The sequence below is a fragment of the Malaya genurostris genome, chromosome 1, assembly GCF_030247185.1.
Source record: "Malaya genurostris strain Urasoe2022 chromosome 1, Malgen_1.1, whole genome shotgun sequence".
Lineage (NCBI taxonomy): Eukaryota > Metazoa > Arthropoda > Insecta > Diptera > Culicidae > Malaya > Malaya genurostris.
The window spans coordinates 161,027,400-161,046,091 of record NC_080570.1 but is presented as its reverse complement, the minus strand read 5'-3'; the positions used below and the strand labels follow the sequence as shown (position 1 = coordinate 161,046,091).

The following is an 18,692-nucleotide window of genomic DNA, read 5'->3' as shown; positions in this document are numbered from 1 at the left end:
TTCGGGCCCGGGTCTTATCGTGATGGAATTCGCGCCAATATATTTTAGCCTAACTTGTGACGAGCATAACCCAACTAGCTAGAAGTACGAACTGATTTGGATGAAAAAGTTCTTTACTTCCCAACTGTCAAATATACGTGTTTTCTAAGAAAAAAAATACTGTAAAAAGAAATAAATTCCGGGCAATTCTAACAATTCTGGTTAGATTCAACCAACGTTTTCCTCAAACAACCAACGTTTGTTTGGAACAATCACGCTCTAGTTTAAAAAATGCATTTCGTTGGAATCTACGATATCTAGGTTTGAAACATCTAAATTGCGGTTTAACCCTAGAACGATTCCTACCCCAGCGCTACTTCAAACCTCCGTTATTTGGTAACGATTGATTATAACCGTAAACAACCGTGTTTAGTCTTTCGAAGTTGGCCTGAAGTACAATACGAGAGAGTTTACGTTGTTGTTTTGTTGGAAGGAAAAATACGGAAATTTGACTTTAACTTTTTGTGAGAGCAAAACATCTAAATATAGTGAGCGGTAAAATTGAAAAGATATTATAAGCTACAATATTACTGAACAGTAGCAACACATGATTTCTCATCTTCTGGAGCCCTGTAGCTCTCCATGGGCCGGGTAGAGTCTAACACCTTTGAAAAACTATTTATTTTTTTTATGTATTTTCTTATAGTAAAACATTTCAAGAATATTCTGTGAAATTTTCAAGTCTATCGGAACAAAACTCTGGAAGTTATGAGTCTTTACCTTTGCTTATCTCATACTGCAAAAAATCAAGAGCTCGGCGCACAGGCCTAAGAGTTCTGCTTCAACTGACTTGACAATTAGACAATACATTCCTCAAATATTTTAAAATGACAAAATACAAAGAAAACATATGATTTTTCGAAAGTGTTAGACCAAAGCAAGTTAAAGCAAGCATATTTTGTTTGAATCTGTGATATCTCGGTTTTAGACAACTTAGGGATTCTGCCTGCACGTGCCGAGCTTTTGGTTGTCCATACATGGTTGAATCTGTGTATGGGGAGCGAAAATTGAAGCATATTCTATCTTTTTTCGCCCAATGAGTAAAGAGCTATAATCAGAGGGTTTCATCGTTCCTCCTGGAGTGAACGTATCCTTTTTGCATTGACCATGGAAGTTTGTTACCGAATTTACTTCTGCTCATACATATTGCGAATCGTTCTGCATTCTCCCGAGAGTGCAGAACGGTGTCGCTTTCGTTTTATTTATTTCGTCAAGCAAATGTAGACTACATATAAATTGTTTACAATGTTCACTTACATACTACGCATTATTTCTACGACAAAGCTGAGATTTGATTTGATTTTTTGACATAGTAAGGTCAAGATGTTCGCAGTATTGATTGTAATGGCGCATTATTCGATTGACTGGACTGTATTTTGCATAATTTGTTCTAGTGTTTCTTTCTAAAAATAATTTCCTGGTTCGTAATTGACGGCTAGGTGTATAAAAATTTAGTTGCGATAATAAAGAAGGTGATTGAATGCGTTGAGAAATAATGTCGCTGATAAAATAAAGCATTGCAAGGTCGCGGCGTTCTTTAAGTGTTTGTATATTGATGAGCATGCAGCGTGCTTCATATGATGGTAGAGGAAATGCTGTCCAGTTTAATTTACGAAGTGCATATAAAAGAAATTGTTTTTGAATAGATTCGATGAATAATATTATATGGATTCCATACTAGGCTGCAATATTCCAAAATAGGTCTGACATATGTAGTGTATAATAATTTTATTGTGTATGGGTCCTGAAAGTTATGACTGAAGCGTTTAATAAAGCCCAGCATGCTATTTGCTTTATTGATTATGGTATTGTAGTGTTCCACAAAATCTCTTACAATTTTACATTTTTCTACAAGTTGATTTCCTAGATGTATGTTTGTGGGTATAGTTTCATTTTTCCTACTGAATGTTATTGAGTTACATTTTTTTACATTAAGTTGGAGTAGACTTTTGCAGCACCAAATGTAGAATAGATTGATTTCGTTCTGGAATATTACAGCGTCGTTGATATTTTTTATTTCCATGAAGAGTTTCATGTCGTCTGCATATATAAGCACTTTCAGATTTTTGAGTATGAAGGAAATGTCGTTTATATGTAAAATGAAAAGGAGAGGCCCTAAGTGAGAACCCTGAGGTACGCCAGATGTTACATTAATTGGTTCAGACAGAATGTTTTGGAAGCGGACTACCTGTACACGATTCGTTAAGTATGATTTGAGCAATTCAAGAAGAGTATGTTTTATGCCATATTTTTGTAGTTTGTGTAGAAGTAAAGGTATGTCAATACGGTCGAAGGCTTTGCTAAAGTCAGTGTAAAGAGTTTCTACGTAGTTGCCAGCGTCCATTGCATTCAGTGTGAATGTCATAAATTCTAAGAGATTTGTTGTAGTTGAGCGGCCTTTAAAAAAGCCATGTTGTTTGTTTGTTATTACATTTTTAAGTTGATGAAAAAGTTTTTCGTTTACAATTTTTTCAAATAATTTTGGAATGCATGAGATAATGGCTATTCCACGGTAGTTCCGAATGTTAGATTTTGCACCAGATTTAAATATTGGTACAAGAAAGGAAGATTTCCATGCTTTGGGAAAAGTACATTTATTAAGCGATAAGTTAAAAAGTAGTTGTAGTGGTAGTGTAAGTTCTTCAGCAAGATTTTTTAAAAATATTGGTGGTATACTGTCAGGTCCAGGCCCTTTTGAGGCGTCTAAGTTTTTCAGTGCTGTCGAAATGTCATGTTCTGATAGATAGTTTACAGAGATGGAGCTAGAAAATGCAGGTATGAAAGAGAAGTATTCACGGTCACGGTCAGTTTCTGAATAAGATGTATATACTTTAGAAGTGCATTTTGGCACCTGCCGACCGTTTGGCATCCATTCGTGGACGCAAAACGATTTATTTCTTCATGTGTTTGTGTTGTTTTCCCACCTCAATCTCCAAATAACTAGAGGGTGCACTTTGAGTCAATTAGTTTTGATTCTGAATAGGTCCGAAAGGTTTTTTTTAAATTAATGCTTGATTGTGTGAATTTTTCTACAATTTCGAAGGTGCTTCTATACTAAAGAATGACGACAAACATATTCTACCACACGAATAACGCTGAATAAATAAAATTTGTTTTAAAAAGACACCAATTTTGTGTAATTTATTCGATGTTTAGTATATTTTGCCACTCACATGTCTGATCTGTGTTCTGCTATCCTCCGATGATATTTCAATTCAACCTCGATTCTAACATCCGCTCGCAACTCCTCATCCAACATCTGTTCACCATCTTCTTCGGAACTAGCAAGATCTTGTGCTGACACTAATTTTTTTTTTGCTCCCCCTTCTTTCGTCTCTTCACTATCTCGACGTGAACTAATTAGATCTTTTCGCTGACCTAAATAATTTCGCTTTTTAACCCTTTTTTTTCAACAACATTTATTTCTCTCTGTTTCACTCCTTCTTTTCCACAAAATTCACCACCCCGGAGGGCCGCCCCAGTCGACGATCAACATGCGGGCCACCCGCCGGGTTCTCGTTGCCAGAGGGTGTTTCCCGCGGACCCACACGAAGAATGTAACCACCATCGATGCATACCAACGTCACCAACCGACCAGCCTCCACCGATGACTAGTTGGAAAATATGATCCTGAAAGTGAAGATACTAATTTACTCTAATTTTCAGTAGTATAGAAATGCCCTCGGCATCTTATAGCTTAACGCAGTGTGCCTTATATTAATTGTTATTGAATAAAAAAAAGTATATTTTGCCAATTCTGGAACTGAATTCTGAACATGAATTAAGGTACTGAATTCAGTTCCAAGGTTTAGTTCCAGAATACAAATTCCTAGTTTAGTTCAAGCATGCGGGTTTTGAATTAGAAAACTGAACTCTGAGACTGAATTTAGAAAGTAAATTCTGAAACTGAATTCTGGAACTAAACTCTGGTCCTAAATTCAGGTTCGGAGTTCAGATCTAAAATTTTGTTCTAGAATGCAGGTTTAAAATTCATATATTGAATTTTGGTTCCAGAATTTTAAAGTTGAGTTACTGAATCAGAATTCTGGATTATAACTTCTAACATAAATTAAGGGCATTAAATTCAGTTCCAGAATCTATTCAAGAAACCAGTTCCTTTATTTTTGAGTAATCAATTGTTATGTCACACTGTTTACAATTTAATCATAAATGGCTGATCATATTTCCGATAGAATAGAAAAATAATTATGTTGTTGCGTTTAGTACAACTCGAGATATTCAAATGGCGAATTTTGAAACAGCGCCCAGAGTTAAGTAAGAGACGTGCAAAAACAAGGTGGTTTGAACAAAATTGAATTGATGAATGAATTAATGATGATCCCACCATTCAAAAGCCATAGGTCCACTAATAAGCACTCCAAGACTGAAAAAATGCTTTTAAACAAGAATCTGATCTCTTAGACAAAACAATGCGCATATCCCACACATAGTCGAGTTTCCGGCAATTAAGTTATAAACACACTAAACAAAGTGAGCAAAATAACATAAATACTAGTACTCAGACACATCTCTAGCATCAGGTATTACAGCGCAATTTGTATGATTTGAAATGTCGGAAAGCCAAATACAAAATCTTTTATTCCAAATAAATTCTCGAAATATGATTAATGAACCAATAGTAGCTTTCAAACGAGCCTAAACTTGTTTGGAAAATCACATTGAATTCCGGATCAAATATAGACCCTATTGAAGTGATTAAATGGTAGTATTACGACAGTTATTTTCAGGGACCCAGGACATGAAACTTCACCGGAATACTTGTATAATTTGTTCGGTCATCAACTCGCCCTACTGTTTCCGGCATGGCGGACCGCTGCATCTGCAACGGTATCAATCCACGTGATTACGTACGTACCTATGAGGAACGAAATTCCTGAGCAAATTTATAATCAAAATTATGCACCTACGGTAGTGTTATTTAACCATCTACAAAGCGATGGCGGGCGGTTCGATGCACCGAAAATGTGTGTCCGAAATTATTCGTTTGTTTTGGTCGGTGTTTTTCATTTCGTTTTATAGCCGAAAAATATGTTCCGATGTGACTGACGATGCGTGATCGTTGATCGACTAACCACCAGCGGCAAAGAATGCTAATTAACCATCATCATTTGTCTTTATTATATTTTCTCACTTTTTCGATCTCCCACTACACGACTCGTCGTCGTCGTAACCATGCGCCATTCCATCCGGTGCGGATGAGTACAGTTTGACATGCACCCGCCATGGCCTACTAAGGTTGTGAACCATTTCGCGATGGTGCTGTTTCAACTTTTGGTTAAAATTTGACATATCGATCAGTGACGGATTTAGACTTGCTGCCGCCATACACGCTCTTTGAACATAACTCATGAGGCGATTACTCAAATTCATAAACTGGAACAATATGTCAGAATTTGAGTAAAATAAACTCATTGCCATGTGTTCTCTCGAATTTATTCATACATTAGAGTAAGCGTTGAGTTTTTAAACATTTGAGTGAAAAAAGTATTTCTTGAAGTTCAGTGCGTTTTCATTCTCGGAATATTCTTATCGAAGTAAAGAATGCAAGAATACGTCGTTTTCCATTGCCGTTTCTAGATCCTTCTTTTAAAAACATTAATCAACGTCAATCATAGATGTTTTGTGGTTTCAATTATGCTTAGTAAAAAGCGCTACATAAGGATACCAAAATAATTCAATTTTTACTCCAAACCGTTCAAAAGGAAACGGTTTTCAATCACTATTTTGTTCATTCAAAAGCAAGAAGAATTACTTTGTATATTGAAATTAATGATGAAAAATTTCTTCATTTTGAGAGCAAGGAACTCAAATTTTGAACAAAATATTTTTTTCTTATTTTGAGTAAAAATTACTCGTTTTGACAATTTCTTCCCTTAACGCAAAAATGAGTAGATAGGTGTTAACTCAAGTTTAGAGTACGTGCACTTTTTATGAGTTTGAGTGATGTGTCACTGTTTTATGAACCGTACTTTTTGAATCGATGAAATTATATTTCTGTTTGGATTCAATGTGATTTCATTTTATTGAAAAATAATACTAATTGAAGTATTTATACAAATAATGCGATAACCGTTAACAATTTAGATAATACTTTTCTTGAACTATAAAGTATTCTCTAATATTCAGTTTGTAACACTCTAATCCCCCTCATCCGAAGTTTAACTGCTTCCCCGTCCCTCTAACTATTTTTATAGAATCTCTATTTTTTCGATAATTTTCAATTTGGTCCGCTGCACAAATCGTCAATCGTCGAAATTGCGTGTATTTACACATAATCCATCTAGAAACTTCTTGTCGCTGTGTTACTGTCTTTTCCATGCACATGGGTTACTACACAAGTTCAAGAAGAGAAGAAATTATTCACTCAAAGGCGTCGGCTCAGCTCTTCAATCATATTCGCGTTTAAACCTGTATTTTTCAGGTAAAAAATCTGTGTTAGAGGATCAAAGATTTGTATTGAAAATGTGTATATGAAAATGATAAAAAAGGTGGGTGGGTAATGTCACAGACATAACTGGAGAACGTAAATACGAATAAAACTGACATGCTTGACGTCACACTTTACAATATGGATAATCGTTTGTATTTATTGTTTGTTTGTGTGAATTTTGAAACTTTTACTGGTTCGCTTCAAGAATTGCAACGGTGTATCTATACTAAAGTACGACTTATTGACGTCAAACATATTTTACTATACTATTAAATAACACGGAATAAATTAGTGAAAAACTACAACAATTGTTATAGTAGTTTTTTCCTTCCAGAATTGCATACTCAGTGGAGGAAAACTTCGCATAATCCTTTGAGAATATTTTATTGATTCTAAAAACAAGGTTTTATCACAAACAAGACGATTGACTCTAAGAGTACTGGCACGGATCTAGCAGCAGCGAACTTGAAATTGAGATTTTAGTTACCAACAAAACTATAGACTCGAAATTGTTCAATCAGGAGATCTGGCAAGCAATTTGAAGTTACAAACTCAAAACCATTCTCGTAGTGAAAACCATGCTGATAATCGCTAACTAGTTTATAGAAACCATATATTCAATAAATTGGACTGTAAGCTTCAAACTAAAAGTAAACTTTTCCCATCAGCAAAACGATTGACGCTAATCTGACATGTGATCTGGCAAGTAATTTGTAGCTCTGAAATCATTACCAAGCTTATCATCACCAACAAACCGAGCATCATAGTTCTACAGATGAGAATCCTTGTCGAAACACTTGACAGGAAATCTCAAACTACGAACTCAGAACTAAAAATCATCCACGAACAGAATGACAGATTCCAAGTATTACAATCATGAAATCTGGCAAGGAATTTACAGCTCTGAACTCAAAACCCAGCTTTTCCTCCCCTGCGAAACAACGGACTCCATTCAGTGCGTTTTGCGATAACTTTGCTACGCCAAAGCCTAATTTCTGAACTAGGACTCGTAAATTGGAACTGAATTTCAGAACAAAGTTCGGATCCTTCGGGATTAAGTTGCAAAATTCAGGTTCGAAATCCAAAATAAAGATTTCAATTCATGAGCTTAGTTCAAGCATTCTAGAATTAAGCTCATTTTCAGAATCCAATTTTCTGGTGCGGAATTTAGATCTAGAACTGAATACTGAATTTAAGCTCCGAATTTGAATAAATAAACTGAATTCAGTTCCAAATTCTAGTTCCAGAATCCAAGTTTCGAATTTAGTTCCAGTATGCAGCAGGTCTGAATTTTGAACTTGAAATCTGGAAATGAATGCTGGAACTGAATTCAAGAATTAAATTTTGAAACTGAATTCAAGAATTAAACTTTGAAACTGAAGTCTGGATTCAATTTCTGTTTCAGGAATTAATTCCAAAATCAGAGTTCTAATCTAACATTTACTTCCAAATTCAAATTTAAAATTCACATCCTGGAATGGGTTCCAGAATTCTGAAGTTAAATTCCTGAAAGTTCTAGATTCGAATTCCGTCCATAAATTATGGAATTAAATATTCAGTTCAAAAATCTAGTTAAGAAATCAGCTCAAAAAATTTAGTTCCAGTATCTAGAATAAAGATCTAGGATAAAGCGATTGAAATTTTGCGCGAGAAAACATCAATTTTGAGTTGTTTGTGGTTATCTCATACTACTGAAAATTTTACCCTCAATTGCTGAGCTTTTTCAAGTTTTATAATACGTGAAAAAATGAATCTGTAAATGGCATGTAAAAAGCAATACAAGAAGGTGTCCGATTTCGGGAGGCCATGGCCCCCTTAAACACCTGATAAGTGCCTGAACCCAATCCTCTAGAGTTCATTACATTTCGAAAACCCAGTTTTTCGAAGTGGACCCGAATTCACAAAAAACAAAACCATATCAAACATTTTGACAAACTATAATCAACCTGTTCACCACTCGGACATCGTATTATTATCATCAATCAGTAAGATTGTTCAAGAAATAAATCAAACTGACGTTTGATCTGGCTGGCCGTCAACTCGCTGGTTGCCAACAAAGCAGCCGAGGTCGTAAATCAGTAGGCGCATTTACGTACTGTTTTGGCATTTTATGGATCTTGTTGTCATTTTCGCGTGAAATATTGATATAGCAAACAAATCCGGTTGCTATCCGTTCCCGGATCACAAACGTATTCGCACTGACGGTTGTGACAGCCGGCCGCTTGATGTCATCCATTTATTATGTCATTCTTAGAAAAGCCCCGCTCAACAGGTGCGTGATGTGATGCTTCAATGGGTCAACAAACAATTGTGTAGGTATGCCAGTAGAACGTCGCACTTGTCGAAAATTTTACTACAATCCATTCAAACACTAGTTATTCGATGTAGAGCAAGGTTTGTGCCGTTTATTTGCCCTTCGCCAAAAACAAACTAGTTTGAACGTCAAAACATCCATCTCGAGATTTTTAATGAATTCGACAAATTTGAAAATAAGATTCTATTGTTTGAAAGAAAAAAAATCACCATGGTTTGGAAAACTTACTTTTATACGTGTGACATCACCGTTTTATGTCCCTGGGTAACCGAGATGCAGGTTAATGACTTTTTTTTCGAGTTCGATTGCCAAACGATTGACGGTGGTTGTTTGCAAACGCATCGGGGGCATAATGCCTGTTGTTCCGACGTTTAGTTTGCAGTCAAGCATGCGTGCCTGAATGACCGCCGGCGACAATTCTGCATGGGGCGGTATCGGACCGGTTTCCACATAGAAGTCGCGTACGTACCACTGAACATTGTCCGTCCGAAAGCCGTGTACTGGACGTGAATTCGCAGTGAAAATGGACTTCCAGGCTTGGATGTCTGTCGCGATAACAATGCCGTAGACGAAACAGGTTGCGTGCTCAAACGAGAGAAGATGTTTTTTGTCGGCTTTTGGAATGCTGCGGAACCAGCCGGTGATGCTGTCGAAGAAGTTGGAAGAAGTTATGTAAGGGAGTTTTATGCTAATATTGATTTTATATCATCGAGTAGGTTGGTTGGAGTATAGTTTTTCTTCCCTCGTCGCAGCTAGTTAACAACAACCGCAAGCAGCGCGGACTGATGACCTAGAAAGTGAAATTGCCGCCGCACATTGCATAATAAAATTCAGTGTGTCACCAATCGTAATCCTAATGGTTGTTCATCCGTGGGTTGTGTCGTTCCAGTGGCATTTCACCGAGTTTGATAACATTAAAATTAACGTTTCTAGTTTTTAGCATTGTTTGTGACCATATTTTTCGATTTGGTCACACTTTTTAATCTTTTTGTTATTTAAGTTTCTTATTAACTTCTTCATAAAACTTGACTTTTGCGTTCAAGTTTGTGTAACTTCTTAAGCACATTTAGGCATAACTGGGTTTTTATTCATTCATTGATGGAAAGAAGAGCAAGCATTTAAAAATTCGGCAAAGCATATACGTTCTATATCGTAGAAGAAACTTTTCTGATTCGCCAAGAAGTTTCTTATCTAGCAGTCAATCTGTGTATGTTGCAAGATTAGTCACTCCTTCTTCAAATCTGACGAACTTTGAAAAAATCAACCCCGAGAACGCGCTGAACTTTCGCACAGATTGGCATTAAGCCCAATTTACCCATAGTAAAGACTGTCCCAGAAAGTATGGACGCAACCAAAAACCGCTGCCATTTCGCAATGCTTCAGAATCTGTCAATTTTTATGACTGCGTCCTGTTGTTTTCACTCTTCTCTAACCACTTGTGCAGTTGTTTATTCGTTTTCATTAGTTTGTTTCGAAATGCGTGGAATTTCAGCAGAACAACGTCGAAAAATTGTGTACAAATAGTGCACAGAACGCGGACTGTCACTGAGAAAGATAGCAAAACTGTAAGAGGTAAGTGAAAAAGCCGTGCGAAATGCAATCAGGAAGTTCGGTGAGGATAACACCTTTGAGGATAAACCGAAAACGGTTCGAAAAAAAGGTCCTGCTAACCCTCAGTTGAATAAACATATACTGAAGGCGTTCTTGCAAAAGAAGGAGATTTCAGTTCGGGATGTGGCCAAAAAAGTGGGCACTTCGAAGTCAAATGTTCTTCTTGCTAAAGAACGTTTGAATCTTCGAACCTATAAGAAGCAGAAACAACCGAAACGTAGTCCGAAACAAGAAGCATCGAGCAGGCCGATTCTTGCTGGAAATTTGAACTGCATAATAATGGACGACGAAACCTACGTGAAACTCGATTACAAATCCTTGTCGGGACCACCATATTATACGGTGTGAGAAGGGCAAGTGTAAACCAGTACGAGACATCGATTGAAGTCGAAAAAATTGGTAAGAAAGCTATGGTCTGGCAAGCAATTTGTAGCTGCGGTAAGATTTCGAAACCTTTCATCACAACTGCTTCAATGAACAGCGAAATATACATCAAGGAATGTTTACAAAAACGACTTCTACCCATGATTCGAAGCCACAAGGATCCTGTTGTCTTCTGGCCAGATCTTGCTTCTTGCCACTACTCGAAATCAACGGTAGAATGGTATACTACCAAAAATGTCACTTTCGTCCCAAAAGACATGAATCCATCAAATTGCCCACAACTTCGACCAATTGAGGAATTTTGGGCATAAACGGAGGCACATCTTAGGAAACATGTCTCGGCAGCCGAATCCATTCAACAGTTCGAAAAAGATTGGAAAAAATTGTCGCCAAGAAGTCTGTACGGAATTTTATGAGGCACGTTCGCAAGAAGGTGCGCCAGTTAGTCTACAATGGTTAGGTAGCAAAATGTTGAGAATAATATTCTGTTGTGGTAGTCTAATATTATCAGTATATCAAATAAAATTTGAATATCTGACACTTGTGCATTATTTACAGCGAAATCATTGTGTGTCCATACTTTCTGGGACAGTATTTACGTCCATTAAGTTCCGAGATATGAATCGTATCTCAGAAGATAAAAGCGCCATCTTTGTGTTCGAACGCGCATTTTAAAACTTGAACCTTCTTTATTTACGTGTCATATTTCATTACCTTTGATTGACAAATAACAAGGATGTGACAGTTCTCCCTAAACGGTTTTTCATCTGAAGTTTAAATTCCAACAGGAAAAAAATTGCTGGCATTATTTGAACGCAAACCGTGCATCAGAAACATTCCGATTGATGCAACAAGTGTCCGGCGATCAGTGTTTGTCTCGAGCAAATGTTTGTTTTTTTTATTGGCACAAACATTTCTTGGACCCAATGGAAGGAAGACCAATTTCAGCTCGCACTTCCGAAATGATTGAAAAAGTTCAGGGCTATGTCGCGAATGATCGTAATACTTCTCTAAAAATGATAGAAGAGACTTTGAATATTCACGAGGATTTGGGCAAAACCAAGGTCTGTGCAAAGTTTATCCCGCACACACTGACGAAGGTACAGAAATCACTTGGTGTCAATCATTCCAGAGAAGTCGTTGCAGCCGCCAGAAATGATCCAAGCTTCCTGAAATCAATTGTTACTGGCGACGAAACGTGGTGCTTTCAGTACGATCCAGAAACTAAGCGCCAATATTCAGAATGGAAGTCAGAAAACTCATCACAAGCCAACAAAACGGGAAAATCTCCTTCAAGAATGAAAACTATGCTTATAACCATTTTCGATAGCAAAGGCATCATCCACAAAGAGTTCGTTCCAACTGGTCAAACGGTCACTGGGGCATTTTATATCGCAGTTTCAAAACATTTGATGGCCAGAATCCGTCGTACTCGACCCAAATATCACGAGTCACCGAGTCACAAATCAATCATTGTTCGTCAGTTTTTGACCCGAAATCCAGTCTGAGTCACCCATCGTATTCACCTGATTTGGCACCGTGTGATTTCTCCTTGTTTCCAAAATTGAAGTTGAAAGGATGCTTTTTTGAAGATGTTGAGACCATCAGAACGGCTTCGACACGAGCATTGCAGGCTATTCCACAAAATGAGCTGAAGCACACATTTGAATCACTATTGAATCGATGTAAAAAATGTATTGAATCGAAGGGAGCAATACTTCGAATAATAAATTTGAAAGCCTCATGAAATTTTGTTTATTCCTCGATTTATGGAATTATTCTCGAAACTTAATGGATGCCCTGTGAATTGCCTGTTAACTGACAAGTTCAGCAATATATTATGCCAAATTTCGACAAAATAATGCGCTTTACCGAAGTGTCAGAATATTTCGGGTTGCCGATCTGGTTCGGAATTTCGTTATGAAGAGCTCGAGAATCGGTTTTAAGTGTACATAGCGTAAAATGATTCAGAGATTGGAGCGAAAATATTTCGTACATACTTTTTTCCCTAAATCTCGGTACTTGCCGAGATTCGCACCGTCGAGTGCTCGGTGTCGAGACTTGGCAAAAAAATCAAATTGCTGTGTCTCAGTAATCCCAAATTTGACAAACGTCAGTCAAAAATTTTACTGTCTGCTCGGCCTTATCTTTTCTAAATGTTCAGCAAAAGCAACGACGTGGAATTTACAAGTATAGGTTGCATACATGCGAGATATTTAAAAGTACACAAAAGAGAATGATTATCAGTAAAAATACATTCCAAAAAGTACTCACTTTTATCGAATTTAATTACTACAAATACTTTCCGGAGGAACATACAAAATTGCAGAAGAATGGAAGAACGGTTCTAGTTTTTTTTGGTAGAAATATCAAGCTCTGGATGGTTCTTCAATACGAACGGATTTGGCCATCTCTACTACTTTCTAAATAGTACGTAGATTCTCACGTCTTTCTTTAGGACTAATTCCATTTTTTTCTAATGACAACCGGAAATTTTCCCCGAAATATTCTGTCAGAAAATAACTGGGAAATGCCAAGCGAAAATATACAACGTAAATGACAGTTGTCTAGCCGAATTTCGGCAAAAGCCAACACTTATTTCGAAATTTCGGTAAACGCGTTTTCGGGATAATTGTTGCCTTCTGCCGTGGTACTAATCAAATCTCGGAAAACATAATATTGATTACTGAGCAATCACCGAACTCGAGAATTTCTATGAAGTGTATAGACATGGTATATGAGATTGAAAAAATAAAAAAGAGGTTATCGAAATATACATAATAAACAAAGCTTTGTCATTTTTGCGAAATGGTTTGTTTATACCTTCACACATCACGGTACCTTTTTGAGTCCTTCGCTGTACATTGTCATTACCACGAACAAAGTCACATTGGGCATGATCGTCACAAACTTCAAACGTCATTGTGCATGTTAGCTGGTGACCTCGTAGATCATCTAGTGAAAATAGTTTTTCTGACAGATCAGCTTGATGCTATCATAATATTCCTCCGCATTCGGTCTATTAACCTCAAGATCCATTTTGACGAAAACTGCTAGCTGAGATTAACTCACTGCGACGACAAGTTCGTTAACCCACCTGGAGGGATAACGAATGAAGAGATTTACAAGTGATTTAAATTTTGCACCTGATAAAAACCCACTCTCTCAAATCATTCAGTTATCAACGTCGGTTGGATTTTTTCTATGCGAATGAGTGAATAATGTGAGCTATTGAAGCGCTGCTGCTGCAAGTCCGTTGTTTTTCATTTGTTTTCCATGAAAAAGGCATAATAAAACATGCCCTTCGATTGACTTCCCGTTTCTTTTAAAATTGTATTTCTATTGCTTTTGAAAACCATTCGTCAAACACGTATATTTTTTGTTCATGTATTTTTCTGTTTATTAGACTCAAATATTTTAATTACCTACCAATGCAGTCTAGAATTCGATTTTGAAACTGCGTTTAAAACTTGCTACATAGATTGGAAGTGTGTATGTATGTACTCAAAAACCTATCAACACTAAACCGGATATAACCTAACCAGTTATTTACAGAGCTAAAAATAATCATGTGATATTTTTCAACGCCAGTTCGAGTACCGTCAAGCATCCATTTTCGAGCGGGTCGCTGGCAGCAGCTTTGGCCAATCCACGAATTCCACACCGTATTTGAGTATGCCAGCACCGGTTGCTCCGACCATTGATCCCCAGAAGAGAATGAATAGCAAATTTTCCGTGTTGTACTCCTGCGGGTACACCGTAGAGGCGAAAAACATGGCGAAGGCAAACAGCAGGACCACAGGGAACTAAAGTAAAGAACATAATTATAATTTACTGAGATGCTTGAACCGTTGGTGGACTTACTGTTCCATATTTCCAACCCTTCTGGATCACGAGCGGACACTGAACGGTAAGGCCCTCTCCATCCTGGACGATGTAATTACCGAGGAACAGATCGATGGCATCCTGACGGACACCATCATTGAAATTGTTTTTGTAGTATCGTGTTAACGAATTTATGCCATCGCGAAGTAGACCCATTTTGGTTCGCTTTCCAGTGCGAGTAAAATCAGTTTTCAAGGCCCCCGTTCCGCTGTACTGTGTGGAAACCATATCAGCATTATCGGCCCAAACACCTTTGAATAACCATTCGAATGTTGAATTGGGATCTATTTTCTGCCCGCTGGTCAACACTCCAAGCCTCATGAGGCTTTGCTCTAGGCTTCGCTTGGCGAGCATGCTCTGGACGACATTTGTCCGATCCAAACAATCGATACAGTTCGTACGAAAGACACCATCCTGTGATGACAGCAACGTACCGTCCCGTCTCAAGTGGAACACACTAAATTCGTCCTGTTCGTGTGCCAAACGAGCAATTAGAATGTGCAGTCGATCGTAGCGCATTTTGCGACATTCGGCATGGAAATCATACGACTCGTATCGCACATTCGGATTGGCCAAGGTTGAAATCGTTGTGGCGAAAGCCTTTTCCAGGACATCCTCTGCGCCGCGATGATCGATCAAATTGACTAGCACCTGGCGACCGTAATGAATCAACTGCATGTCCAGATGCTTGGAACAGGCAATCAAATGATCCCGACCGCCTACCAATTCCGGCGGAGGTTTGTACTTCAAATTCGGTGTCTGTCGCCAGAAAAGCGGAATGCTCCCACGTGTTTGCACAAACGATACCTTATCGCCCCGGACGTCGATTATTTGTTCCGTTTCGACATAATTTGCTACGCTTCCGGTTTGATCAATCCCTCGACAAAACAGACGAGTCCCGGCACGATGAACAGAACGACGGGAGACTATAATCCACTGGAAATTGTTACCGTTGACCACGACATCATTGATGGAAATAACTGTAACGGAATGAGAAAATAAAAATCGATTTACTGTAAACATATACCTGTTTTACGTACATCCCAAAACAACCGGCAAACAATATTGTCTCAGCTCGGGTCGGTGGAAGTGCTTTAGAAGATATCCATTCCAAACGAATCGGGAATCGGCTCGTTCGTACAACCCAGATTGCATGAAATCCGGTGGCATCGAGTGTAATCTCTGTAGCGAATGCGTGATGTCATATGTGTACGAAAAATAGTAGTATGGTGTGTCCAAAACCTGACGAATCATAGCCAAATAAACACTGTTTTGGACTTTCTGTAATCAATACAAGATGTTCTGTGAAATACAGCAAAAGCTATTAGGTTACGCGATTACCTGAGTATCGCTGAGATGTGTCAACGAGGGCACATATGGAATGATGTCGAACCCAGCAAGTCGCCAAATGACCTGTCCGTTGATGATGCCTACAAATATTCGATGCGTGACCACGATCAGGTGAAAGCCACTGATCAATTTTATCACACCCAGAATACCGCACACCTTTCGGATTTGTATACCGTGTGGCAGCTGATTAGTTTTCACTGCAATCAAAACAAAATATAGATTTTTATTATCACGCAGAAGGAGATGAGTTACCTTGTAGCGACGATTCTCGACTGATCCGATCGATTATCAGTACTTCACTCTTCCCGTTTGGCTCGATGTAGAATTTATCGGCCGTGATGAAGCTAGAATTGTGCAATAAACCATTGTTTTAGAATTTAGAGAAAACAGCACAACCTAATCCGCATCTCGTGATGGGTTTCGACCATCTCCGTACGGATACCTACAAGTTCATGTCGTCGTGAATTTCCCACAAAGCCATCTTTGGTTTGTTCCTGTGTTCACCTGGAAACGCTAAACTGAGATTGGTTTATGTGAGCTTGACAAACAGCAAAACAGGGAAAGCTGTCTCAAGGATACAAATTTATTCGACCGACTATCTGGCCATGAAAAATCGATGACGTGATTGTGAAACGGGGTGAATGACAACACAGTCGCGAGCTAAGCAAAATTTTGCAATGTGTAGAAAACAAAACGATAAGTTTTTTTTTCTGCAGCAGGGGTGTGCTGCGTCAGTGTGCTATAATAATATATATTATAATTTTATGTGTATTTTCTGATAACAACCAATAATCTATTAATATTATGAAAAGGCATTCCAAATAATTCGGTGCTCTCTGCGAATCAGTTGTAAAATAATAGAAAAAGAAAAGTTTTTTCTTCGTCTGGCGTTAAAATACTCGGAACTGAAAGAAATCATTTTATTCTTGAAACAATCAAATATACATATAATTATAATATGCAGAGGAAAATATTTGAAAAAGTAGTTAAATTTATGTTTCATGCAACGATTTTTTTTTATTGAAATACTGACAAAAGAAAATCTGGTTTGATATAGTCAATATCACTGCCTGAAACTACAAAACATGAATTTTTCCCAGTGGATTAGTTTGTTTCAATCAAAATTTGGATAAAAATAACAAATATGCTACTTGTGCGTTCCTGTTTATTTTTTGACAAACTGTTTTATAGTAAATTCAATTTGTAAAATTTATTTTAAACTTTTAAACTAACTTTAACTCAAGTTAATAGCGTATAGTAGCGCCTTAAATTAAAATACATTTTAGTCGAAATAAATTAACTTGAATTTAGATGTTTAAACTAACACTTTTGTTTGTTATAATCATACAAATTTATTTGCAGCGTAATTTTGATACTACTTTTATATCAATTTATAGACATTGCTCTGGTTTATTTGAAATAAAAAATTGCTAACTTTGTTGTACCGTTTCACTTACACTGTAAACTCAGTTATTCCATTTTACACGAATAAGATCATAGATTTTTTCTTGATAAAAAAGTATAGCAGAATCAATATATACATTTCCGATAACATCAACTCAACTTTGGTGGACTTGTAATAAATAGTTAGTGTATTGGAATAATAAAATCAGCCGGAACAGTTTTTTTCAATTTTACTAAAGAAAAAAAATTTGATTCAAATTAAACAGAGAACATTGTTTATTTTGAAAGGAGTAATTAGTTCAGAACTATCATATTCTAGTTTGAAATCATCATAAATCAAATTTAAAAATATACTTACTGTTTGGTAAGTATATTTTATTCCAATAAATAAATCGTGTGAAACCCAAATTTAATTATTGATACATTTTTTTCGTTTGCGTGTTATACGTTTCTTTATTAAAAAAAATGATGAAGCATGTTTCTGTCTTGAGCTAACTGAGCACCAGAATTAGTATAATTAGTAACAATTTCAAAAAGTTACTGGAATGAGTTTGAATGTTTTTATTTTCAAAATCAAATTAAAATGAATGAGTTTAACCAATGGAAACGTAACTTAAAATAACTAATTTTTCAATTTTCATTTTATTTATTACTACTAAATACTAAAATTCAAAGCAGTGAAAATATTGCCTTTATCTGAAGTTGCTGCATTTCAAACTTATTTTTTGAATGAAATTTACTGTGAAATTATTTGTCTACAAATTGATTTGAATGCACAAGGAAAATATTCGTTATTTTTATCGAAATATTGATTGAAACTAATCCACTGAGAAAAACTAAATATCTTGTTTTGTGCGTTCAAGCAACAATATATGCAATCTCTGCATGTGAATGTTGTCTGATGGTTTATTGACAATTATCAAACGAAAAACACTTTTTCCATACTTTATTTGGCTTTTAGCGCAGACTTGTTAACTTTCGCAAGGGTTTATCACGCTATATGCAATTGCACATGTTGATCCGAAATGTCACAAAAAACAGCGATATTTGAATAGAAAACATACAAACAACTGAAAAGTTTGTTAAAAGTTTCTAACACCACATATTCGAATTGTATAAACCAATAAAAATTAGACATTCATTAATAAGAATAATTTAGAATTCACCCTGTTTATTTCAATTTTGGAGAATGGTTTTCGAAAAACCGTTCAGATGCCCCACTAGAGCCATGATTCTGGTTGGTCTGATTATATG

The 18,692-nt window shown here is 36.8% G+C and overlaps 1 protein-coding gene across 1 annotated transcript; it reads right to left on the bottom strand.

The window, feature by feature from the left end:
* Window positions 1-14,180: 14,180 nt before the first annotated feature.
* Window positions 14,181-16,689, bottom strand: LOC131426506 (phosphatidylinositol-3-phosphatase SAC1). The gene is made up of 6 exons (XM_058589299.1): window positions 16,481-16,689; window positions 16,287-16,378; window positions 16,026-16,231; window positions 15,725-15,965; window positions 14,664-15,664; window positions 14,181-14,605 (listed from the first exon to the last, which is right to left on the bottom strand). Exons 1-6 carry the CDS (start codon window positions 16,513-16,515, stop codon window positions 14,402-14,404), a joined length of 1,779 nt encoding a protein of 592 aa, XP_058445282.1. The 5' UTR covers window positions 16,516-16,689; the 3' UTR covers window positions 14,181-14,401.
* Window positions 16,690-18,692: the final 2,003 nt, after the last annotated feature.